Below are 27,605 nucleotides of genomic sequence, written 5' to 3'. Positions count from 1 at the left end.
ACAGTACTTGGAATTTTTTGACATTTCAAGCGAAATAACTTAAGCTCGTCCATTCAGCAAACAGTGAGTCGGGTCACTAAAATTACGTATTCGTATGTGTGACTGGTGATATAATATAAAAGGTAATATTCTGCTATGCGCAGTGACTTACTATAGTACTTCACTCTTAATCAAGTACTGGTTAACACATACTCTGTTGAGCATTGCTTGCAGTATTGCTTGCCAGACTGCATGGATCAACGCTGAGCATGAACGTCATATGCTTAGCGGCACTAATATAGAACTGCCGTATAAATCCCGAGATGGCATCCCACATGGCCGTGTATCTTGCTATGCCGTTTGTCTGCGCCATCAATCTCATCCACAAGTTATAAGCACGGCCACACAAATTCGGGCAGCAGCGTATTGGGACGAGGAAACCGTTCGCGGAGGCCGGGAAGGCTTCGATTCACGGTGACCGCCGCTTTGTCCGTGCTTGACTGTTCGCGACACGGCCTGTGACAGCGCAGCAGACAGAAAAGGTCCAAGAAGTCAAACAAAGAGCGATCAGCTCCTCTCGGCATGCGGACAATGGCGCGCGGCAACGGCAGCGCACCATTAAGCGACCAGACGCCGCTGTCGATGGGCAGCCATCCGCAATGTCGGATGGAAGGCTTAACAGAAGAAGGCTCGTACTTACTCTTGCGACTCACCTCCCTGCATTGCGTTCTGCGCATTGCGTCGTACCCCGCATATATACGGCGAGCCATATGGCCCGTCCGAAGAAGCGCCACCAGTGGCGGACGCAACAATCACGGTGAACCCGGTCGAGGACGCGAGGCACTTTCTTAGTACACGGCGATCACAATCGTGTACTCTTTTTTTTTAGGAGCGAAGCTCCTTAAGGTGTGGGCTGTGCGTCCCCTGTATGTAGTTACCTCTTGTTTAGTTCTTGCAGTGTTCACTAGATGGCAGTACGTGTACCTCATAATGAAAAGATGCAAGGTGTTATAAACTAGACGGCGGTACTTACAGTTCATGATGAAAAATGCGAGATGTTATAGAATAGGAATGATGTCACATATGGCTTGTATCATTGGTGGAAGGCAATCGTTCGATTTAGTGCGGCGATGTACGCTAGGGGGAGCGTTGTAATAAAATCGAGTAGGCAAAATGTACGGAGGAGTCATGATTTACCAGGTTTACCTCCGCAGCTTCGCCCACTCATCATCATTCACTTCGTGGATATGGCGGCACTTTTTTTTTATTGATGCAGGCCTGGTAACAGTGCCGTATACGTTTGCAGACGGTTGATGCCTACGTGACGCGTTGGTCGTTCGAGTAAGCCGACTTGGCATATGGAACGAGCGATTTCACAAATGTCTTCATCTCCCTTGTATACGTTATGAACTTCCGGGCTAGAAGTAGGTTAATCCGTGTGAGCCATTAGCGTAGAAGGATTGTAAAGACACTTCAATACATGCGGGTCCGTCTGTTTGTGAGAGGAGTTAAATGGGGGCTAGAAAAGGATGACTGATTTATGCCACCGAATGTTTAAACAAGAAACTCCCGTTTTGTTTTCAAATGTCAATAACCCCTCACCCTAAATGCCGTCTCTTACTTGGCCAGCGACTACCGTCGTTTTGGCAGTGTTCATTAGGACAGAGAACCCTCGAAAGTGAGAAACACTGGGTGTGAGAACGCATTTGAACTGGGATGCACCGTCCCTTGTGAGCAGTTCAATCCTTGCTACCGTGACTCACCGTTCGTAACCTACCTTTAAATATCATGGATAATTCTTAAAGAAAGCCTAAACACTTCGTTTCTATAAAACTAATGCCCTCGTTAAAGATGTAATTAAAGCTTTTTTAGAACATCTAAGATATCACCGGACATTCGCACATGCGTGTGTGCTTGTGCTCTCTGGTTCTATTGCACCTAGAAATTTATTTCAACTAAGCTGGAACAATGCGGTGGGAAAAATGATAAGAAAATGGGGCACAAACAGAATGCTAACGCTGCAGTTTATTGGTTGCAATAAAAGGCACCTGCACTGCGTTGCGGTACATCCCAAGGGCTTAAAAAAAACAACACGCTTTAAGTAAATATATACAGGAACGCGTTCCGCTTTTTAATAATGACTAGAACGGAACGAAAGTTGCACGTTGGTGTTTTTGATGTGTAGTGCAGTGTAAGACTAGGTCGTAGTGCACCTACCACAAGAGAAAATATAATACATACATACACATTTATGCACGTGCGTCCTCTTGTGTCCTTCCATGTCCTGTGTAGGGGCGCACTATAGGCTCTAACCTTAACAAACGACAATAACTTGCAACGTGAGCCATATTCCTGCTAGTTTCGCGCGGATAATGAACGCTGATGATGAAGACAGTCTGAGTGCGACCGAACGCCGTTGGTTTAACTAAAAGCGTTTAGGCACGGCCAAACAGAGCTTATGGGAACAGTCTTTCGGCAAAGTTGTAGCTCCAGAACACAGTCCCTGCGTGGAAATGTAACGACGTAAGCACAAAGGCACCGAATGTCGAACGTCCAGTGGGTTCAGCGTAGCGTGTTTACCGCACGGAATGTTCACTAAGCAACGGGGCCGCTCATCGGACAGTCATTGTCTCAAAAGAGACCGTGGTCAGGCTCCGGCTGGCAGAGATTTTCAAGCATCGAGAAGATGAAAGACCCCAGGGAGTGGCACGCTTGGTCGTAACCGTCTTCTTCATCTGTAAAAAAAGGAAGAAAGCACCACATTTGGCGCGGGAAAAACAATCGAGTCAACGAACGCCTAAAGAAAACGCAAATGCGACCGACTCTTCACCTTAAAAGAACGCTAAAGCGAAACAATGCGTTGGTTTAGATTGATAAAGTGTACTATGAGAATTCAAATATCGTAATTTTTTTCCCGTCAGAAGTTTATTACTAGAGGATCAAAACAAAGGTTGAAGTTTCATTGGTGAAATCTCCGCATGTGACGTAACGAATTTAAGAATACATTTCTCGTGTTTTCGTGACATGGCGCGATGAAATATCTGAAAGTTCATACGCTAGGTCCGTAGGCCCCACATACGACAATGCGCTTCATTTTTACCAGTTAAAAGGAACTACGTAGGACCTAGTAGACGCTGTCAAAATTTTCTACGTCACGGTGTTTGATGCGTAAATCTCAAGTGAAGTTTCCAGCCGTATTTTAAATTGTGTCACTGTAAGCACTTCTCGTGTATATATACGTATCCATCTATCCATCTATCTATATATTTAGCCGATCACGTCTGGGGGTGCTCTTGTCATCCCCGCCTTGACCTCGCATGAACCAAAGTTAGTATGGGAGGGTAAAGCTGGTTTGACGAATATGACACGCCGGTCCAGACAAGTAATGGCACAATTCTGTCGCGTACGTTGTCAAACACTTCCCGCCTAAGAGTAGCACATATCCGCGGGCGGTTAGACATTTCATATCTAATTAGGAATGACGAAAACACACAGGAGCAATTTTAATGCGTGAGCGTTAAGAAATACGTGACATCGACAGCGTTGACCCGACAAATGTCCGGGTCCCAACAGGAATCGGACCCAAGCATTATGCGTGGTATTCAAGCATTCTATCGCAGAGCCATGCCAGGTCTCGGAACTACTTCCAAATAGACCCTTATGTTCCTGAGACGTCAATTGCGGTTGCAGTGCTAGCGATCCAGATTTAAAAACATCACATATGTAACGACACGATACAGTCGTCACGTCAGGCTAACGTCAAATCTAGTTAGGCTGAAGTTGGTTTATGTAGCAGTGTCAAGGGCTACCACCCCCGCGAGCACCAGCACTTCAGCTTTTCGCTTCTGATGTTACTAATATTGATGTTCCTGTTGGCATCATTGCGCAAGTGCAAACAACTCCTTCTATAAACATCGACAGCTCTTCAACTTATGCCTGGACATGCAACATTTACACATATATTCAGCGGCATTTCATGACGTGTCGCTCAATAAAAAAAATTACAACACGGTCACTTTCCCTACGCAAGCTCCGCGTATATCGATTCCCGAGGTACGTGGCTAACCTCCCTTTCCTTCCGCTTTATCTTTCCTCCTCCTCCTCCTTCCTCCCGAGGTACGTGGGATCTGCCGATTATTATTTTTTTTCGCACGTTTACTCAACTTACCAAGCGTCATCTCGCGTTAATAGGCGCATCATCGGGATTGTGTAATTGTACTAAAACGCAAAAAAAAATGTTTCCCCTCTTTTTTTTTTCCCAAAAAGACCAGATTGATTGATTGATATGTGGGGTTTAACGTCCCAAAACCACCATATGATTATGAGAGACGCCGTAGTGGAGGGCTCCGGAAATTTAGACCACCTGGGGTTCTTTAACGTGCACCCAAATCTGAGCACACGTGCCTACAACATTTCCGCCTCCATCGGAAATGCAGCCGCCGCAGCCAGGATTCGAACCCGCGCCCTGTGGGTCAACAGCCGAGTACCTTAGCCACTATAGACCACCGCGGCGGGGCCAAAAAGACCAGAGTCTAGCTTTGTTTTTCTTGTTTTTTTTAAGAAGCACATGTATTTATGAATTCAGTTTCCACCTATAGTTACTGATTCTACGTATAAACTAACTTTTTCATTCCCAAGAAACACCGATTTGTTTCCACCTAACATCGACCACTTTTTCAAGCAGGGCCTTTCAGCGACGATGGCCCCCCGACGAAGCAGAAAGAACAGCGTACATCAAAATGATAGCGATCCCCTATTAACGTGACAGCGTTAAAGAGCTCGTGTCGCAGAAAACCCGCCACCGGCGTCGGCCCTGTTGGTTGTGAGCGAAAAATCGTCTGTGCGTCTGTGACCGCAAAATCAAGTTACCGAAATAGCCGCGGGAGGCCGCTACTTGTCCACGCGTGCGCGCGTGCGATCACATTGGTAAAGCCGCGCATTCGAAGAAAAAAAGAAGTGCTCAAGGTCACGAGGCGTGATAGTTTCTTTTCTCTGCCACCCCTCCCTGCTTAGCTTCAAGCACTTTCGTCGGGACGAGAGAAGAGATAATACAATTGCAGCATGCGACAAACTTTTGTACCTCCACTCGCACTGGACGGATTCTTGAAATTTTTGTGGCGTTGAATTCGTGTGGCAAAATGCTCTTCTAGTGAATTAATTTCATTGGTACGTGAAAAAGTGTTGCAGGGCCCCTTTAACGCATTTTGTTCTACAGATGTCACGATGAAAACCACGCCATTTGGCGATAATAGCGCATGCTGGTCCAATGTACTGTGCGTGTTTGTGTGCGTGCGTGTGTATGTAACAAAACATATGAATAAGTATGCGCTAAGCTGTTGAAGGGGGCACTAGGGACGAACACCCCATACTTTTGCGTGGTCTTCAGATAAAACTAGAAGTACTGAATATATTAGGCCTCTGTGTATAAAAACGTGGGCTACACAAGAATATTTCAGTGCAAAACAAGTCCTATAGAAGTATCCGACTGAAAACCCCACCCACCACTGCTGACCGCCATTTTTTCATGGTGCGTGTGACGTCATGGGCAGCAAGGAGCGGAGCCGTCGTCTTTTGTTCGCTTTCTGTGCCAAGCTGAAGAAAGCTAAAATATTTCGATTTCGTGCACTGCTCACCACGAAGCAACACATCGTTCACCGAAATGCAAACGCTCCCACAGTCAACTGCTCGTTGCGTCACGATCCGCGAGTGTGACAGCGCTGCCCCGACTTTTCCAGCCACTCACGTATTTATAACAGTAGTCAATTATAAGTTAAGTGCGCGACAAAATGCGTTAAAATTTTGCCACCTTATTTGTGAGCGCACAAATATTCACTTACATAATACGGGTTATGACGGAAAATTGTGTACCATGATGGTCCCTCTAAACACTCTCCTGCTCACTTCGTGTGTTCATTACTGCATGTTTCTATCCACATCAAATAAACTGCTTCAGGAAAGTACATGCTTCTTTGTGTCATCACATTCACAGAAGACTTCTAATAAGGGAAGGAACAATGGATGGACGCATGGTTCTACAGACAGACGGACAGACGGATACTTGGATAGATAGATAGATAGATAGATAGATAGATAGATAGATAGATAGATAGATAGATAGATAGATAGATAGATAGATAGATAGACAGACAGACAGACAGACAGACAGACAGACAGACAGACAGACAGACAGACAGACAGACAGATAGATAGATAGATAGATAGATAGATAGATAGATAGATAGATAGATAGATAGATAGATAGATAGATAGATAGATAGATAGATAGATAGATAGATAGATAGATAGATAGATAGATAGATAGATAGATAGACAGACAGACAGACAGACAGACAGACAGACAGACAGACAGACAGATAGATAGATAGATAGATAGATAGATAGATAGATAGATAGATAGATAGATAGATAGATAGATAGATAGATAGATAGATAGATAGATAGATAGATAGACAGACAGACAGACAGATAGACAGACAGACAGATAGACAGATAGATAGATAGATAGATAGATAGATAGATAGATAGATAGATAGATAGATAGATAGATAGATAGATAGATAGATAGATAGATAGATAGATAGACAGATAGACAGACAGACAGACAGACAGACAGACAGACAGACAGACAGACAGACAGACAGATAGATAGATAGATAGATAGATAGATAGATAGATAGATAGATAGATAGATAGATAGATAGATAGATAGACAGACAGACAGACAGACAGACAGACAGACAGACAGACAGACAGACAGACAGACAGACAGACAGACAGACAGACAGACAGACAGACAGACAGATAGATAGATAGATAGATAGATAGATAGATAGATAGATAGATAGATAGATAGATAGATAGATAGATAGATAGATAGATAGATAGATAGATAGATAGATAGATAGATAGATAGATAGATAGATAGATATGCACATACTTGGGTAGTATCTCAGCGCGCTGCGCAAGAACGTGGTGCTGTGGAGAGGAATCTCCTTGAGGAAGCGCGTCTGTCCCAACATATCTTGGAGCGCCTTCGCCACGTCGACAATGAACCTCGCAGACTGAGGCACTGCTTTGTGTACCTGCGAACACGAAATTCAGCCAACAGGAAGCGTTACGTGCCTATTCAAAGAGGCCTTCGTTGGTCAGCATCGGCCGAAGCCTGTCTTATGTAAAAGAGAAAAGAGAACGGAACAAGAGCTTGATTTGGGCGAGTTGGCTCGTCGTGATTGTATTATAGTAACGGCGCGACAACGATGGGAAGAGACGAAATGGACAGGAAAGAGCGCCGACTGTCCACCGAATTTTGTTGTAGGTGCTATGGCCGCTTTTATGCAGAGTGCAAGAACAGTGCTTATGCGCGGCGACACATGTGTGACGATGAAACTCGGAAAAGAATACTCTTTCTGGAAAAAAAAAAGTGACGTTGTGTTGATGCATTGATTTGTGGCCTCCCTGATAAAAAATGCCCCTGTTATTAGGGGCGAAGCTCTTTATGACGTGTGTCGTGCGTCCCCGGTGTATGTTGTTGTTGTTGTTGTTGTTGTTGTTGTTGTTGTTGTAGTAGTAGTAGTAAGTAGTAGTAGTAGTAGTAGTAGTAGTAGTAGTAGTAGTAGTAGTAGTAGTAGTAGTAGTAGGTAGCCACGTCTCGTTTGGTCTTTATAATGTCCGCGGCACTTGTATGTGATGAATTTATGATGAAAAGATGCGAGATGGCGGCACTTGGAGTGTTCACTAGATGGATGGACCGACTCACGGACTCATGGGTGCACGGACGGTCGTACAAACGGGCGCACGAACGAATGGGAGCAAGAACAAACGGACGGACGGATGGACGCATAGATGGACTGACGGACGCTTCGCCCCACTGACCACCATTCACTCCGTGAACATGCTGTGATTTTACCTTTTTCATTTTTCGTTCGTGCTTTTTTTTTCCAAAATCAGAGGACTGCACTTACATCATTTGCAGTGAACAGCCACGTGACCACCACATTAACATGACCGAGCAAGACAGCATGCTTACAATGTTAAGAATGGCTATGGTAGCCACACAGCTGTACGCTAATCACTGTACACTATATATACACTGCACACTATACGCTGTACGTAGCTCAGCCATGTGCAATGAGTTCGCCATCTCTTCTCCTTTCCGAGAGAGAGTATTCTTTCCTGAATTAAGATTTTTTTTTTCATGGTAACACATGTGTCGTCGCGCTTGAGAAGTGATCTTGCACTCTGTATAAAAGGGGCCATAGCACATTCAATAAAATTCAGCGTTGATTCCTGTCCATTTCGTCTCTTCCTGCCGTTGTAGCGCTGTAACTGTACAATACAACCAAAAGACAACGCTTTCAGTTGCAGGGAGGTGTTCACCTTACTGCAACTCATACCGCGGTGAAGCCACCTTACGCACGAGCTCAATTGAAACGCGGGATTTGAAGGCGCCTATGAAATGTGTATTCAGCTGTTTCTTTACAGTGTATCTCTGAATTACGGTAGTAAACATCCCAAACGCTCCACACCACGCTCCTTGTTTTTCGTTCATGAAGAAAACAGCGCAATGGCACATCATCGGCGCACATGCTTGGCAGATTCTAAAAGAGTGCAGATTCTTATACCACAGTGTCTTAGCAAATACACGGCACGTGCAACTACCAAAAGCGACAGCAATAGATCCATCTGAAAGTAAGATGGAGCTCGCGCACACGCGCGACATAAATTCACGCCTATGCATGAATCAACGCACACGAACATATATATATACAGGCGCACATGTGCACAGAACATGCACGTACCCGTACGTACACACACACCTGAGCACACACCGGAACATCACAGAGAAAGTGGTTCTCACCAAGATCAGGTTGAAGAAGATGCTGGCCACTTCAGCCTTCCGTCCGTTGATGATCTTGGAGGCCAGCATCTGGACGCAAATGTCCAAGCCACAGTGCGCCAGCAGCATGGCGCGGTTCACCGGAAGCCACTCCCGTGACAGCACTGTGCCATCCGGAAGTGAACGCACGTTTGTCAGGTGCAAAGTGTACATGATAGAATAAGAACAGTTGTTTGGGTTAGCTTGCTGAATTCCATGTTGATGTGGGTTTCAGCGCAAGCACCAAAGTGCTGGGAGAAAAGCGTAAGGAAGGCAAGGAATGAAATGTAAAGAATGACAGCTCTCGTGTTATCCTTCTTTGACTTTCGTTCCTCACCTTCCTTGCGCTTTTCTCCCAGCCCTTTAGTGCTTGCGCTGCAACCCCTATTTACACGATAGAGCCGTCTCAGAGGGCAAGCAATTCACCGCGTGATAAGCTCAACTGCTTAGCGTTCGCTTCCACGAAGCACTTCTAATGCTCCCCACACCGATTCTTGACTCCCCCCCCCCCCCCCCACACACACACACGCGAACGACTCTAGCCGATACAGTCTTCTTTTAGAAACATAACGTCCCTCATGCGTTTGTGAATGCTTAATTCAACCAATCCCACAGGAAATAGCGCGAGACTTGCGGCGTCGCAAAACTGCAGCGGGAGTCGTCGCTTAGCTGCTTCGCTTTATGAACAAAATCAGAAATTCTCTTTGTACGTTCAAAGACTTGCGTGTAACTTACATGCACGGCTGAGCACAGGACATGAGGATTTAGACTATGATTCTGCGATTATTTCCGAGGAAGTCTTCCGAGTAGACGAAGACAGGCCTGTTGACCATTACCAAAAGGCTATAATAAGACTGACAAACTTTCTATCCAAGACGGGCTCGATTGGCCTCAGCAAACACGCGTAATGAATGAGTACGCGCAGGACGCGCTAGCGCGAGCACGTTTCGTGCATGTACAAAAGTCCTACGCGTATTCAGTTTCATAGTACGCACTACACAGACTGGACATAGTATACACATATATGTTTCATCACGTACTGCTTGGAGAACACGCGGTCAGTTTACTGCACTGTTGCATGCATTCGATAGAAGTTTCCCTCTATCTCCAAACTACTACAATTTTGACCAATAGAGCAGTGACCAGTGTGAATGCACTTACCAAAAAGCTCTTCGAGCACCGTGATGGTGTCGTCCGAATTCCATCCCGCAGCGTCCTCGTGCAAGCACGTCAGCACCCCTGCTATATGCGCCAGCGAGGTGCGCAGCAGCTGTGACATCAGCGCCGTGTGGGGCAGCGACGGCAGCGTCCACAGGATCTCGTCTGCGGGTGCACGGAACTATGTTTAGCCTAATGCCTATGTTTAGGGCTAATGCCTACATTAGGCCTAACTATGTTTAGGCCTAATGTACTCGGCTGCTGACCCGCAGGTCACGGGAACGAATCCCGGCTGCGGCGGCTGCATTTTCGATGGAGGCGAGAATGTTGTGGGCCAGTGGGCTCAGATATGGGTGTACCTTAAAGACCCCCCCCCCCCCAGATGGTCTAAATTTCCGGAGCCCTCCATTACGGCGTCTCTCATAATCATATAGTTGTTTTGGGGACGTTCAACTCCACATATCGATCAATAAATCAACCGGAGCTATGTTTACTTTATGCGTATCTCAATTTTCTGATGTCATGTTATTTTGATAGTGTTCCATGATGATGTTCCATGATGATGTTCCAGATATTGACAATTGCGACGTCGGAATGACGTCGTACAGTGATAACAGCCCACAAGAAACATGATCTAAACTGCCACTGTTTTGCCTTTGTATGACCTAGTTGGCTCACATTCAAAGAATAGAAACTTTTCAGATTCCATTATAATCAGGATGTACTTATAGTTTGCTACACTGAAATCCCTTGAAAAGGATCGGTCCAATGTGATCCTTAAAAGTGAATGCATCCGCCAAACCACAAAGCAAGTATACTTGCTGCAAGATCTCATACTCATTTTAGTGTCAATTTTTTATAACAATATCTATCTGTCTGTCTATCTGTCCGCCTGTCCGTCCGTCCGTCTATCTATCTATCTATCTATCTATCTATCTATCTATCTATCTATCTATCTATCTATCTATCTATCTGTCTGTCTGTCTGTCTGTCTGTCTGTCTGTCTGTCCGTCTGTCCGTCTGTCCATCTGTCTGTCTGTCTGTCCGTCTGTCTGTCCGTCTGTCCGTCTGTCTGTCCGTCTGTCCGTCTGTCTGTCTGTCCATGTGTCCGTCCGTCTGTCCATCTGTCTATCTATCTATATGTCTGTCTGTCTGTCTGTCTGTCTTTCTGTCTGTCCGTCCGTCAGTCCATGTGTCCGTCCGTCCGTCCGTCCGTCCGTCCGTCCATCTATCTATCTATCTATCTATCTATCTATCTATCTATCTATCTATCCATCTATCTATCTATCTATCTATCTATCTATCTATCTATCTATCTATCTATCTATCTGTCTGTCTGTCTGTCTGTCTGTCTGTCTGTCTGTCTGTCTGTCTGTCTGATACAGTCCAGTCTGATCTAATCTAAGCTATCCTAACCTAAACAGAGCAGAAGCCTGAATGCAACGAACTCACAATGACACATTGGTCCATAGATGATGTAGATCAGCTTGGCGCGGAACACCAGCGGCCAGGGCTGCAGGATCCTGAAGAGCCACGCGCAGCTTTCCTCGTTCTTTACCTCGGACAGGAACAGGCAGCGAATGAATTGGCGCAGCGCCATCTCCTCACGCCGCAGGTGCCCTGCGTTCCACATCGACCGCTCATGTATGTCTCCCTCTTTCATTGCGGCGACATCGGCGACTAGAGCAAATTGACCATAGCTGTCGCCGTCAGCCTAGTCCCAGGTGTGGGTACCCTATGAAGTGCAAGCGCAGGCGGCGTGCATGGTACTCTACGGGAACGACGAAAAGCAATCTTAAGGCGATAGCGAGCAGACGCCTCATCAAATGTGAAAACTGACAGTCGTAATGGTCGTAGTCTGGCGGCGTCAACATGAGTGATGCAAAAAAAATGATCGTGATAACGTCCCTGTATAACGTCATCATAACACCAAATCATTGCCAAAGCTTGCGTCATAATCATGACGTAATACGATGACGTCACATCATAACATAGTCGTTAGGGCCCAAGCGTGTCAATCACGGAGGCCGAGCAAAACAAGCTAAGTTGAAGAAAAATTGCAATGCCTCAAATCCTGGTCACAGTCCAAAGTCACGTCTGGTGCAAAAAGCTCTCACAGGAATGCGTGGGACGATCGATACGTCTACTGAGGAGAAAAAAAGAATGGTGCCCGCATCTTCCCACGGGAGGAACTCAAGTAAATGCGTCGCAGAGTGGAAAGGGTATCGCGTGAATGTTGCGTGATTTAGTAATGGTTTGGGAATGCTTAATTGTTATTTCGTCTTTACGATTGTTATTTATCGAATGAAGAAGCGTTGCCTTCAATGAGTGGTGGGACGCTCATGTGCGATCCAGTGGTTGTGCAGCTCGAGCAGTAGGTTTTTACTAGCATGCAGACGCTGCCTGCGTCGGCCTTGCGAGACAAAAGAGGGGAGCAAACGGTGCGACTGTAGAAATGCTCCGCATTTTAAAGAAGACGGCTTTCGCTTGTGAGTCGTCTAAAGTTAACATACTAGTACACTAGGAACCCCGCGAGTTTGAAGAAGGCTCCGGAGAGGATGAGGACAGCTCCCCTTTATCTTGCACCTGATCTGTGGGCACTGGCAGTTCCAAATGCCGAGTGAAGGTATACTGGTATCCTTGTGTGCGCTGCATTCACGCGTCTAATGCTACAGCTCGTGCTATTCCAAATGCGTAGGCTCACTTCCGTTTATGCGGAAAATCAAAGCATTCGACAGTGTATACGAGTCACTCACCGGGCCTGGCCCCGAGCACCCTGACAGTGAATCGGTGCGCCCATGAGAGCCCAGCGAACACATTGTACACCAGCTGGCACTCGCTGTCCACCCAGCCGACCACGGCGGTCATCAGGAAGGCGCCGTACTGGTGCCACTGCCGAATCGTGGCCTCCACGTCGCGGGGCAGCCGGCTACGGACGAGCGCCGGCCGGCTCACAAACTGCGTCGGCAACATGGCACCCGCGCACATTGATTGATTGATTGATTGATTGATTTGGCGATGCAACGATAATCTCACCTTTTCGATAAACCGCAGCATAATCCTGAGACGATCCTTGGTGGGGAAAAGACAGCTGATCCTCTTCATCAGTACTCCTGGAGCGACAGAGGTTTCTAGTTATCTATTTGCGACGAACGCCACGAATTCGACTATTCTTTGTTGTTGAACTAGTGGTGCTAAGTGTAGGTATTGTGGTCTTCATCATATTACCGTTATGTCACTGGCCTCAAGAGCCTACGTAATGTCTCTGCTGTTAGTGCTTGCCATCTTACCCCCCTCCCCCCTTACGCCACTGCAGTATAACTTTAGTACTATATACTCATTAAATTTATTCCGTTCATATTTTTCAGATGAGGTCGTCTTTGAGTAAGGTCCTGGAACACTTTTTATTTTATGTTATGTGCACTAACTACTTCACAAATGTGGAAATTTCATATCTTCAACTTTTTACGAGAGATATTCGGAGCTAAAGACGTGGAAGATTGGTACGATTTATTTCAAAACAAGATCAAGGCACACAGTACGGATATATAATTTTTGTTACGTAAAGCTTTAGACCGTTTGAGGATGCAGGTAAGGAGATTTCTGGCAACTCGAATTTAGATCCTTGCAGAGGGAGGTCCCCAGTTTATAAACGTCCCCATCTACTTTAAGTGCGGCATTAAACGTACCACAGAGTTGATCGCGGCGTAAGCGAGACAGAGCGGTGAGCTGAGGAAACTGGCCAGTCTGTCTCGCATACAAGTCGAACGTATGCTTAGTACACCGAGGAAGTCCACTGCGTTAACAGAAAAAGGCTCTTAAAAAATGCTGCGGTGTAATCTTACCACTCTAACAAGTCTACCTACGAGGCAAACTCACCGAGGCTTTTGCATTGCTTGATGGCGTCCTTCTGCTCCATCTTAGTGAAGCTCAGCGCTGTGACAGCGGGTGGCCAGCTGAGGAAACTTGCCACTCGGTCTCGCATATATATCGAACATATGCTTAGTACACCGAGGGAGTCCACTGCGTCAACAAAGCGGAGGCAAAAGGAGTGTTTGTTCACTCAGTTCGTAAAAGATGCATAGTGTCCTACACAGTAAACCGATTCTGACCCTTAAGGGTGTCAAAAGGGTGCCGACACCCTAAGCACACCCTTTGAGCACCCTATTCGCGTCTCAGCACCCTACAAGCGGAACCTAAAGGGTGAACACATCAAAAGGGTGGAAACTAGGGTGCCAAAAGGGTGCAACAACTAATGGGTGCTCATGAGCACCCATTAGGGTGCACGGTCACCGACAAAGCTTGCGATGCAAGCATAGCGATGACGGTGATAGATGCCATTGCTAGGACACTGCTAGGACTCTGCGATATTGTGGTTCCTTGTTAAATGAACCATGATCCACAGATGCTACATCCGCGCGAGTAACTCGAGGCGTATACCATAACATGATGAGATGATTATACGTATACGTCTATCAATTCAGGTCAAGCAGAATGAAATTACGAGGTGCCAACGGCATCAATATATACCTACTGTAGGGTAAACCAGCACAGCTAAAATACCCTAATGAACAGTTTTAGCTAAGTGTCGCTTACTCCCCACTTCGAGCAGATTTCTCACCCTGTGACACTGCATAAAACTACGTTGATTCAGTACTTCTACTAAATAATTTACTAACTTTCTGTAAAAAAAGGAGCAGTAAAAAAAGGCTGCTACAGCAAATGGCTTGACAAGATTTCTGTCCTCACCAATAGACGGCTGCGGATTCTTCGCAGGTTAAACAAAGGCGTACTTGATGAAAACAGTAGAACAATAGTTGAAGTTCCTTCAAGTCAGAACGAAAAGGTAATCCTTGTGCATAACAAACAATTTTAGCGAGGCGGAACAAATGCTATAAAAAAGAAAAGAACGCGCAACGATATAATATGGTAACACGTCAAACGGAGTTCAGCAATTTGGAGGTTACAAGACGACGAATCGCAAAGTCGAGTAAAAACAAAGTCAATCTAAAACATGTGTTACAAAAAAAAATGTGCCACACTTTGTACAATAACACCATCTGATGGGCTCGTCTCCTCAGATGTGAATGACACGCTGTGCAGCTGCATAGATTTAGGATGGCCTGAGATGCAATTGACAACACTGAACACATTCCTGCTCGCACATTCGCGTTTAGAAAGAGTATGGGTAACCTCAATGAGAACCAACACATCATAGAGAGAGAGAGCGAAAGATGCAAGGACACTGATGCCATGGAACGTATAGGGTATGTTGTTAGAAGTAACTGTGACTGCGGCTGCGTGACCCTCTTCGAGCGTTGCGAGGTAATAGGCAAGCACTACTCGTAGGTCACGCGTGAGATAATTGAAGCCCATCACATAAGTGAGTTTGGCGGTACATGCGTAAGTTCGCCATCAGTTGCGCTAGTGCAAAAAGAGATTGCGTATCTGGATCATTTTTAAGCTACTTGTTTCCAGCTCAGTCAAAAAGTGACAAGGGTTTTGTTGGCATTGTGTCGCAGTGGTTGTTAACTGCACCATTCTACGCATGTCCATATTTTTTCACCTATATATGTACACCACTCCACTATTAAATCATTGTTGAAAGTCAACGCTCACTTGTTGAAATTCAGTGCTTGTTTATAGCTTCCGTGGTTACGCTGTAACTACTTCTAGGTTGCGCTGTTCGTATAATCAGTTATGTCTTACCATCTTGCCCAAGTTTCCACGCTTCATAACATAGAGAATGGCTTGAGACACGCACTGATTGATTGATTGATATGTGGGGTTTAACGTCCCAAAACCACCATATGATTATGAGAGACGCCGTGTGAAGGGCTCCGGAAATTTAAACCACCTGGGGTTCTTTAACGTGCACCCAAATCTGAGCACACGGCCCTACAACACTTTCGCCTTCATCAGAAATGCAGCCGCCGCAGCCGGGATTCGATCCCGCGACCTGCGGGTCATCAGCCGAGTACCTTAGCCACTAGACCACCGCGGCGGGGCTGAGACACGCACTGAAGAGACGAATGAGGGAAGTGGGGCAGAGGTTTGTTTGTTCTTAGACTGTTCGAATGTACGCCATGTTGTAGACGAAACTGCGCTGAGCGCCAATAAAGGCTCCAGAAACATTTTCGCACAAAAACAATACCCTTTCAAAGGTCAAAGGCCGTGACAAGAAGATGACGAAACAGGCGATATTGAGGGAACAATGAGGATGGTGGCTCGCTTTTACATATTATGGAACTATGGTGGCGGTGACGCGGGGAACGAGGGTAGGACAAATAACATTCTTGTTTCAAGCCCAAAAGCATAGTGTACGTTGGAGACAGCCGAGGAGTCGACACTATAGCTTTAATTTATGTAACGCTGCTCAGCCTGGTTTATTCTTCCCAGAAGTAGCTAGAGCGCGTTTTTTTTTTATTGCCTGGTGTAATTAATGACGTTTGCATGAGTCGTGTTACTTTTGCAGCCTTGGCTCGCATGCAATTTATGTAGACACAAATTATAAATGTCTGCCATTTTTTCCACTTCATATGGGTAGTATATTTTGTATTAGTTTTTTTGAAATGCAAAAAATAAGATTGTGTGGTTATCACTGCGTACAAAAGACAGCCACCTGTGATTACAATTACATTTTACATTACCTTGCAATTCTTTCGTAAAAGTGATGGTGGCCCAATTAACCGAAAGTTCATAGAGTGTACCAGTGAAAAGTCGTGACACAGAGAAGTTCCAAAACACGCCCACTAGAATGCATATTGTGTGAGGAAGGCTTCTTCACAATAGCTGAAGAGGGGACAATGCTTCGTTAATGTCCGAGGCCTAACTGGCTGAAACGGACCGGTTGCGGGCCGTACTTAAAAACACCGGAACAGGCTTGAGCAGGGAGGAGCATGATGTTTCCGAGCCTGGCTGGGCTCGTGCCGAAAAAATCGGTCCGTGCAGTGTTCTAGGTCATGTGCGTATACAAAGAACAGACCAACGTGCGCTTAGCGGAAACAGAAAGCTCTCGGTAAATACACTGTGCAGCAGAGGAAGTGAGGGCTTCAGAAGGAAACTTCAGAAGGAAACTTCAGAAACAGAAGGAAACTTCAGAAGGATACGATGATTACTTAACAATTCTTATGTACTCGGGCATGAAATTGGAAAGTCTTTGCAAATTTACGTTATTGCTTTATGGCGTGATTATTTTTTACTTGTATAACTTATTACTATTGTTCTTGTGTCGCATTCTGACTGCTTTTTTTGTTTGCTTGATGTTATTTTATGCAAGATCACTGTTTACTTTTCACTTGTGTTGCGTATTTTACGTGCTGTTATAATTAATAATTTTATTGTTATTGTTAACCGAGGGTCCCACTGCAGTCGCTTGACTTTGGGACCCTCGTCTGCATACTACATTCTACGAATTCTGTATTTTGAATGAACGAATAAACTGAACTGAACTGAACTGAACTGAACTGAATCACTTTTCTACAAAAAATGGCTTAGGAGCGTGTAAGGACAGGTGTAAGGAGAGAAAAGCGATGTGAGAGTTCTCAAAAGTGAAATTCAGTAGCACTTTTTGGTGAAAAAGAAAGTGGCTGTGGTCGCCGGGCTTCTTGAGGCGCCGATCGAACACGGTGACGTCATTCTCGGCATGCCACGCCATCTGTAACAGCAGCACTGCTGAAGTGTGGCCTCTTCGATTAGTTCCGGCAACGGCACGTCATGAGCTAGTCACGGAGGCCGTGGTTGAAGATGAGAAAGAACACTTGCTCGGGGCCAGAGGAAACGAAGATGACGTATGTTTCCACGCCCACACTTTCAGCGCACTCGCAGGGGCGTAGCAAGACAAGCTTTTATTTCGCCTGTTCTAAAGCTCCTGCTGCTGCAACCGCGAAAACAATTATGACATCGTCAACGATAATGTCGATCCTTCCTAAACACAAAGTTTGATTGAATTCTAAAATCCCTTCAGCTTCTCTTTAAGTTATCTAGCGCCTGTTGCAACGCAGGGGGTTACGATTGCTTCAGCTTTGATTAGTAATACTTGCCTAGGTGGCGTCGTTTTTCATAATTGCGTGCATGTTACTATGGAATATTCAATAATAAAATGTCAGAGCGGTGCCGGCAAAACTTCCATGTAGTTGGGTGCCGCGACTCCATCAACGTCCCTTGCAGCGCACCAGCCATTTATTTATTTGTTTGTTTGTTTATTTTATTTCCTGTTCTCGCGTCAAAACGCACCTCGGCTCGGGCAGAAGAAGGTTTGTTTCGCCTGCGTGCACACGTACTTGCAAAGAAAACAGCTTGTCGGCAAGCGACACAACACTTTATCGGAAAGTTCGTTAGAGAAAATAAGGTGCTTACATGTGTGACTAGAACTTTGCCAAAGTAATAAAACGAGTCTGACCGCTCATCGCGACGCGCACTACATAACACAGCATTTCAACAGCTTGTCGCTATGTCCGGAGGGCCCAGCGACCAGCACAAGTGAAATAAGAAAGAAACGAAAAAAAAAAACGTGAACGAATAGAAAAGCTGCCGTTCTTTTTATGATACACACACGGCCACAGCAGAATCTTCCTCAATGTGAGCTCGCAGATCATGAAGGTTCGTTCTGGCCTGCCAAGGACCTTCGAAGCATCCTAATACAGCGTCCCATCGACGTAGAAACAGCCTATAGGAGCTTTAATATTGGGGAAGAGCCGCCCGACCAAAACACAACAGTCCCGAAGAGACGGGCCACGCGCGAATCAAGGTCCCTGCTGCCTCGCTTATATTTGTGTGAAGGACGCATTCGTGAAACGGCCGAGAACAATCTGCCGCTGGCAGTAAACAGGGGCACTCGGTAAACAGAGAGCCTCAAGGCGCGCAATTCCAAATGGTCGGTGCAATTTCCTATACCGGGACTCCCGCGAGAGGGTTTGACGATCGAGTCCCACGCTCAAGGAGATAAAGCCCGCAGCTTCGTCGAGGTGGTGGAAAGTGTAGCAGCGAAACAAAATTAACGGTAAAAGCGTGACCTCATACTCAGTGCATCGCTAAGATAATGCGGCGTTGCAGAAGCCACGGCTAATGTCAGATAATCTAGCGCGGGATCCATAATTTTTTTATTGAATAAAGGCTGTTTTTGCTCGTGTGTTCTTGTGACTGCACCCGAAATTTGTATGCGCCTTCGCTAAGACATACTTCTTTAATCACCAGCGCCCTAAAGACGAACAAGTTTCAGAACGAAAGTTACGCTGTGTATGAGATGCGGAAAAGGAGCGTGGTCGACACACAGAGCACAACTAACGCGTGTATTTTTTTTCTTTTATTATTTGGTGTGGCCGAGCTTGAGAATTCATGTGTACAGTCAGTACATATAAGCTCGCCAAAAAAAATAAACAAACGGGATTTTTCAGACGCAGTGAGCATCAAGACATTTAGTCGAGTTATGCGTTGTTTAAATGTTTTTGCTGTTTGTTTGCTTATTAGGTTGAATTATCTCTCTTTCTGCATAAAAATGCACACGTGTTTACATTTATAGCACGTTTAAATTGCACGGCACGTTAATTTTGTTTTTTAGATGCGGAGCATCTTATACTTGCGCCTTGTAGTGCGCCGTCCGCACCGCTTCTCGAACATTCGACAGCTGACGCGCGCGCATGCGCCGTCGCCCACTCTTCCACCATCTGTGCATCCCTTCCTCCTCTACACACCGCGCGCGCTTCACTCCTCCACCATCTGTGCACCCTTCCTCCTCTACACACCGCGTTCGACATCTACAATTCTCCTGATTCTCCAGTGGACGCGCATGTGGCGTCGCGCTTCGAGAACATTCAACAGCTGACAGTGCATGCGCCGTCGTGCTGTATATATACTCAAGGTCGGCGCTCGCTCGCTCAGTTGCCGCTCGTCGGTTGGTTTGTACGGCGCGTCGACGTCCAAGGTCGCGGTGAAATGAATTCCAACGAATCCACAAACACAATGATCGACGTCCCTTCGACCAGCGCCGCCCTTTCGCATACGTGTGTACGTGTTCACTCATTTAACACCTCCTCCTACAACCACGTTAACCAATTTAGCCATCGACCCAAGTAAGTCGCAATTTAACACCCCATTTCACAACCACGTTAACCAATTTAGCCATCGACCCAAGTAAGTCGCACTTTAACACCCCGTTAACCAATTATATGCTCCGCATCCTCCTCAGTGTTCCCCCGAGGGAAGCTGCGGGCAATTTTTTTTTCTAATGATTAGCTAGAACGGCTTCCATGGGCGGTCCGACTGACCATTAAAATCCTTTCCTTCAAGCCTGCATCGCATCCGTCACCTGCAACATAGCACTGAGCGTTAGTTGTACGCAGCGCAGTTGAACTGAGATCGAGCTGGCGTGAGTGATACACACTGGACGCAGGGCTGACCGTCGGTGAGCTAAGGCCGGTCGCACAATTGACCGCATCCGCGTTTGTGAGGAACAAGCCGCCGAAGAAAATTTCTATAGCCTCCGTCCTTTGTCTTAACGCACGCACTACCACGTGTACTTCGAACTTCCTTTTTTAAGGCCAGGCTGTTTGCGTGCGCCACGCTGAAATCCTGAATACCTCCGGGTGCTCACTTTTAACATCGTCCGTACACTGATGGGAACAGTGATTTTACAACTCCACGTGCATGTCCGCCGCAAAAAGCACACTCGCTGTTCCGTCCCTTATCTTATTGTAAAACCTTTGACTCATTAGTGACCCCTATGCATCGGCTATTCGTTTGTCTACATCGTGCTCGCCAGCATTAGATTTACGATTAATTTTACGCAGAAAGGGATTCAGATGATTCAGACAATATACCTATTAGATCTACTTCACTCTTTCATGACATATTTTTTTATTGTTGGTAGCTCCCTTCACTACGTACAGTCATTGGCATAATTATACAGGGTGTTAAAAATTAAGCTTTATGGCCTTCTTAAAGTTTAGTGTTGGGAGGTACGTGAAAAACTACATTTGCCGATAAGTTATGCATCCAGAAGGACATAAAGTGAAACAATAATTACCAGTTTAGGCCACTCAATTAAATAAGATTTAACAATGAAAATTTTTAGTGGCTGCAGCTAGCTGGCGTGTTTGTATTGAAACGTTGGAGGCAGTCGTGTTTCACGCAGAGTTCCTCTTGGAAAAAAATTATTCTAGCTTGTGTGAGCTCCGAGATACGGTGTTCCAAAGTTTATTTGCGGGTTTTACGATTACGCATGCGAGGCGATCTGCGCAGTGCTGCTCCCTGATGTGACGAGCCGTCGCCGCTTGATATCGCCATCCGGTATAGTACAAGGATAAACCGTTTTCATGTTTACCTGTGCATTCGATTGATTGATTGATTGATTGATATGTGGGGTTTAACGTCCCAAAACCACCATTTGATTATGAGAGACGCCGTAGTGGAGGGCTCCGGAAATTTTGACCACCTGGGGTTCTTTAACGTGCACCCAAATCTGAGTACACAGGCCTACAACATTTCCGCCTCCATCGGAAATGCAGCCGCCGCAACCGGGATTCGAACCCGCGACCTGCGGGTCAGCAGCAAGGTACCTCAGCCACTAGACCACCATGGCGGGGCTGTGCATTCGAACCGTTGTCAAATTAAACAACGCACGCCCGCTGCACAGCGGGGAAGAGCTATGCCCCAGTGATCACCGGCTGCGCGTATACTCACGCGTAATCGCGAAACCCGCAGTGAAGTTTTGCAGTGGCATATCTCGGAGATTCGATTGATTTATCTGTGGGGTTTAACGTCCCGAAACCACGATATGATCGTGAGAGACTCCGTAGTGGAGGGCTCCGGAAATTTCGACCACCTGGGGTTTTTGCACCCAAATCTGAGCACACGTAGGGCCTACAGCATTTCCGCCTTCATCGAAAACGCAGCCGCTCAGCCTGGATCTGAACCCGCGACCTGCGCGTCGGCAGCCGAGTACCTTAGCCACTAGAACACCGCGGCGGGGTATCTCGGAGCACAGACAAGATATAGAATAATTCTTCCGAGTGGAACGGCGTGAAGCTCGACTGCCTCCGACATTCAAATGCAAACATGCCCGCTTGTTGCAGTCACTATTAAACCTTATCTTGCCCCGCCGCGGTGGTCTAGTGGCTAAGGTACTCGTCTGCTGACCCGCAGGGCGCGGGTTCGAATCCCGGTTGCGGCGGCTGCATTTCCGATGGAGGCGGAAATGTTGTAGGCCCGTGTACTCAGATTTCGGTGCACGTTAAAGAACCCCAGGTGGTCAAAATTTCCGGAGCCCTCCACTACGGCGTCTCTCATAATCATATAGTGGTTTTGGGACGTTAAACCCCACATATCAATCAATCAATTATTAAACCTTATCTAATTGAGCGGCTGAAATCGGCCATTATTGTCTCACTTTGTGTACTTTGGACACACAACTTATCTGAAAACGTGGTTTTCCGGTACCTCCTGGCGTTAAATATTAGGAAGGCTAAACTTTAACAATTTCGAATATTCGGCATATGTTGCATGCGCTTTAGTCCAACATATTTGCACAGCGCAAGACTACGAGCAGTTACGACGTAACTACAGAACAGCGCTCTTTCTGTCCTTGTCTCTTCTTCTGTAGTTACGACGTAACTACTCGTAGTATTGCGCTGTGCAAATATATTGATTCCCAATCACCAACTAGCCCGAGCATCTGTCTTATCAAGCTTTAGTCCAACTATTTTTTTAACTATTTTATATTGAAGTCATATCTACATGTCATTAATACATTGCAAACCGAGAGTCGCAATCTTAGATCACTTTAGCTATACTCAGCTTTAGCAGAAACAAAACACTGGTGCAGCCAGAAGGGAAAAAAGGGGAAGTGCCATCCCCTCCCTCTTAGCCCAACTTTTTCATGTGTGTATATTATATACACGCACGCATACAAGCACACGAATGAACGTACATAAAGCGTGGTTGAAACCCACCCCGGCCAAAAAACATTCTGACTGCAACCATATAGGACAAAATATGCCTAATCAACGCAATCGTAAAATATATATTTACAGTACGGGAACTGTTTTTTTTTTTCGGCGTCGTGCGTATGGTCTCGTGATTCCTGGTTCTCCCGAGTCATCATGCCTCCAGATGACGCTTCTACTTGTGATTATGACGAATCTACACAACGAGGTGCGATGTAGTTGCCCTATTCTGTGTTTAAATTAGCTACATTAGCATTTTTTAATTAACAACCGGCCTCATATGCCGGTTCCAGTTAATCACAGCACATATTTTGCGTCCTCCAGAGAGAGCGTGCGACAACTGTAACTGTCTATGAGAAGTGTCGCCCCTCTTCATCTTCTTTTGTGTTGCAGAGAGTGGGAGAATGAATGATGTTCGTAAGAAATACACCACTCAGTGGTACAGTAGTATGCATCGCCGCACCGCCATATTGTGCGCTTGTACGCGTCGTGCGTTTCTATAGTACTTGCTTGCGCCCATCAATTCAACTTCCCTTCTCTGAGGTAAGCAGACCCATGTTCCTCCTCCTCTCCCCTTTCCGGAAGCTGTCTTCTGCGGTAGGCAGAAAATACGCGTCCTAGAAACCATTATTTCTAGCTGAAAGTTTGAAACATTTCTACTTCATCCTCTTTCCTGCAGACACGAACACTGTGCTTTACGCTAACAGCGCTTCGGGACTCGCGGTGACTTGCCGGGCCGCCCTCACCATCGCAGTGCAGAAAAATCTGGAACATCACTTCCAGCGGCAGCTGTGTCAGGGTGATCGTTGGCTTGGGCACGGCGGTAGTCGAACCTCCAACCTCCACGCTGTTGGGCTGAACGGAGGCGAAGTCGGTGGTGCCCGTTATCCAGTACGAACCAGATCCGCGCCTCTGGCCGCAGAGTCGCAGGCTGCGGCGAAGCCTGCATGGCGGAGGACAGCCGCTGGACGACGCGTGCCGCGAAACTGGCGGGATGCGCCGAGTCCGACCTGAACGAAATTTAGGAAAGGAAGCAAGCAGGGAAGAACAGAAGGAAGATGAGAGGGAGGGAAGGAAGGAAGCAGGAAATAAAATAAGAAAGCAGGAAGGGAGGGAGGAAAATGAGGAAGCAAGCAGAAAAGGAAGTAAGGGAACAAGAAAAGAGGGAGGGAAAAAGGAAGCATTTAAAGAAAGGATGAAGGAAGGGAAGAACAACGGGAGAGAGGGAAATGAGCATGGAAGGGAGGAGAAAGAGAATCAGGAAAGCAAGCAGAAAATGATGGAAGCAAAAAAGGAGGGAAGAGGGATAGAAAGGAAGCGTGGAAGGAACGAGAGAGGGAAGGAAGCAAAGATGAACGAAGTAAAAGAAGGAAGAGAAAGGAGCAAGCAAGCAGGAAAGGAAGCAAAGGTAAGACGGGGTTAGATACATTGCAGATATTGCGGAACATAGAGGCCTCGTACACTCGATTGATGTCCTGACACCTATCGCAGTAGGCTTTGTTATGACTTATAGGCTTGTAGTCTTCGCTATAACATCGCTTGCCTAAACCATATGCTATGGCATTGCCCCTCGTTACGAGGCACAAACTAAACCAACCTCGACAAGTGGCTGCTATCTGCCAGATCTGCCATCAAGAGCGCCGATGTCAGGGCTGAAATCAAGGCTTCGACGGATGCTAGTCTGGCCGGGAAAAAAAACTTTGAATGAATAGGTAAAAACGCCAACCACAACAAAATAAAAGATGTAATGACGTTTTGACACACAGAACATGGAGGCGGAAGCTGCCCATACCTCCCATGTATTCGCTCTCGGCAGCGCCGATTTTACCACTGGCGGTTGCTGGGCATCCTACTAGAAATAAATCAGGAACATAGAATGTCGTTCATGACGTCACTTGTGACGTCTAGAAATAGAGGGAAAGGACGAAAAATCGAGAGCAGGAGGAATCCCTATTTTCCCACTTCGCATGCAAGCGGAATGCACTCGTGCCTTCTTTCAGGTCCACTGGCCGCTCGGGCGATGTGGCCATTCGTAAAATTTTCTTAAGCTTTTGTTGTAATTTTGATTTTGTTCGTGTTTTCTGAGGAGGCGAAAGTTAAACTGCCTGATATCTTAGTGTGACGAAACTCGATTGGCATAAATAAAATTAACTTTTTTATTGCACGGTTTGTATAAAAAACAGACATACACATATTGTGAAAGTGTCTGTCTGTAAAAGCAACTTTAACCTACAGCTGACATACGGATATAATGAGCAAACGTTGAAACCAGAATATCCAAACCAATGCAAAAATTATCAACAATCGCGAGTATATAGGACAAGTTGTATTTGACTCAATCACGTTTGTTATGACGACGCACATAGTTTTCTTACAGAACTTGGGTACGAAACGGGACTGAGGTTAAAAGGCACGGGGAGGCTCGAAGCGATCGTAAGTTTTTAGAGAAAGAACGTCGCTGGAAACAAGTGTTTTGGCAAGACGGCTTGTCTTCGTCAGGGCAACAGCGCCGCCTTGACGAAGAAAAAAGCTCGCTAGTCAAAATGTTCGCTCCGCGACATTCTGCGTGATAATTTTTAGAAGCGTATAGTCCATCCCGTGTACTTGAGTGGCACTGTTAGAAGAAAAAAACTCACAAATTTTCACACCTCTGCTTCAAGAATTTCATGATGAGGAAGCAACCTGCAATTACTTGACGTCATTTGAACTACACGCCGAAAGTAAAAGAAACTAAAACTACGTAGCCGAGCCAACTCAAACTCAAGCATTTCAATAAACGCATTTTCCCGACAGGAGCTTGGCTGCCGTCTTCACCAATCAGTCAAGCGACACTGCACTTCTGTCAGTCCAATCAGGCTTGCAGAAAAACTGGGTTTAATCATATGTACCCATGTAAAGTCAATATACCTACTCAAATAATGGGTCGAAATTCTTGTGCTCATCCATTGCCATTAGGTAACGCCGAAGAACCTACGCGAAACTAGAAATCCCCGGGTTAACACATCGCAGAGCCGCAAAAAACACGTGTCACCCGATTATAAGCCATCTTCGACAAATGCGTGGTTGACTTGTCCGGCGTAGATCACTGCGGCTTCCGTTCTCTGCCCGCCAAAACTTGCTGTCTTTATCTTTCCCGTAGTTGATACGCCGACCGAGCGAGATAACTGAGCGCGATCCAACTTCCAATATTGCCGAACGAGGGGCGAGGAGGAGCAGAGGCAAGCGCTATACGAACGCAAGTCAATCACTTCCCGCGCTTCGCCTTATTTAAAATTAACAAAATAAAGAAGAATAAAAGACAGCTAAACAAAAAAAAAGAACTTCTTTACAGGAGTATAATTTTTTTTTGTTGGTAAGAACTTGTGAAAGTTAATAAATACGAGCAATCACATCAACTTCGCTCTGTTAAACTGGATCTTAAGATGTCGGCAACCGCTATACGAGCGTGCATGTTCCCTGAAACCGAAACCGGCGCTGAGTTTCCGGGGCCTGCCCAGAACGGGAACCTTGTTCCCAATGGCAGCAAAGGTGGAAGCTTAGCGTTGGCGTAGTCTACGGCACGTGGCCTAAACATCTTGCGTGTGCGGGGGAGGGGGGGGGGGGGGGGCAGATTACCATCCGTGCGGTTGAGCATGTTTTTTTTTCTTGTCTGTGTTGTCAGTGATTCCAGATACACTCTGCAAGTGCTGATAGGTAGCGACGACACGTGCCCTGCCCCAGTATATCTCATGATTTGAAGCTTGTGCATGTTCAGCGAGGACATTTGATGACACCCTCTCATTTTTTTTTACATCATTGCTGTGCTGTTTCAGGCGTCGCTCGAAGTTACCGGATACACCGATGTACACACATTAGTTCATGCACGGAAACTCGCACACAACACCGGGAAAATGCTCTTTTCGTGATTTGTCACATTGACGAAAGAGTGGTTTAGCTTGCGCGTGGGTACGTGAGCTACGTGTACGTCGTACTTGCGTAGAACACGGGCCAAATCTCACTTACGCCTGGCGCCCCGCCGCGGTGGTCTAGTGGCTAAGGTACTCGTCTGCTGACCCGCAGGTCGCGGGTTCGATTCCCGGCTGCAGCGGCTGCATTTCCGATGGAGGCGGAAATGTTGTAGGCCCGTGTACTCAGATTTGGGTGCACGTTAAAGAACCCCAGGTGGTCAAAATTTCCGGAGCCCTCCACTACGGCGTCTCTCATAATCAAATGGTGGTTTTGGGACGTTAAACCCCACAAATCAATCACTTACGCCTGGCATGTATAGGGTACACCGAACCATTTTGAGCATTGTGACAGGTGGTAGGAGGGCGCTCTAACTTACGATCCACGGACGACCCAAAGGAAACTGGGTAGCCACTTCCCGACAGGTCACGGCGCACACGTTGAATGTCAGAGGATCGGTCGACAGACTTGGTGCGACTTCTGTGAGCATGCCGTATTAAGGAAGACACGACGGGCCCACCAATTGCATGCTGCAGGATGTACCGAACCGAAGTGCAAATAACGGCCAGTGTGCATGTCTTTTCTAAGTACAGCGAAAAAAAGCTCAACATTATCCCGTTTCGCCAGAACATCGATAAAGGGAAACTGTCCATCATTTTCCTCTCAGCTATTGGCTGTCCAGAAGG

At 46.3% G+C, this 27,605-nt stretch overlaps 1 protein-coding gene across 1 annotated transcript; it reads right to left on the bottom strand.

Annotated features, from left to right (window-relative positions):
* Positions 1-1,986: 1,986 nt before the first annotated feature.
* On the bottom strand, positions 1,987-25,004 carry LOC119163242 (F-box only protein 47-like). Its single transcript, XM_075886013.1, has 10 exons — positions 24,959-25,004; positions 23,721-23,984; positions 13,913-14,056; positions 13,070-13,146; positions 12,790-12,991; positions 11,486-11,653; positions 10,037-10,198; positions 8,858-9,000; positions 6,938-7,082; positions 1,987-2,714 (listed from the first exon to the last, which is right to left on the bottom strand). The coding sequence occupies exons 1-10, from the start codon at positions 25,002-25,004 to the stop codon at positions 2,611-2,613; spliced, it is 1,455 nt and encodes a 484-aa protein (XP_075742128.1). The 3' UTR covers positions 1,987-2,610.
* Positions 25,005-27,605: the final 2,601 nt, after the last annotated feature.

Source organism: Rhipicephalus microplus, chromosome 2 (genome assembly GCF_043290135.1).
Source record: "Rhipicephalus microplus isolate Deutch F79 chromosome 2, USDA_Rmic, whole genome shotgun sequence".
NCBI classification, from domain to species: domain Eukaryota; kingdom Metazoa; phylum Arthropoda; class Arachnida; order Ixodida; family Ixodidae; genus Rhipicephalus; species Rhipicephalus microplus.
The sequence above is the reverse complement of the archived record's forward strand: the minus strand, read 5'-3'. Positions and strand labels throughout refer to the sequence as shown.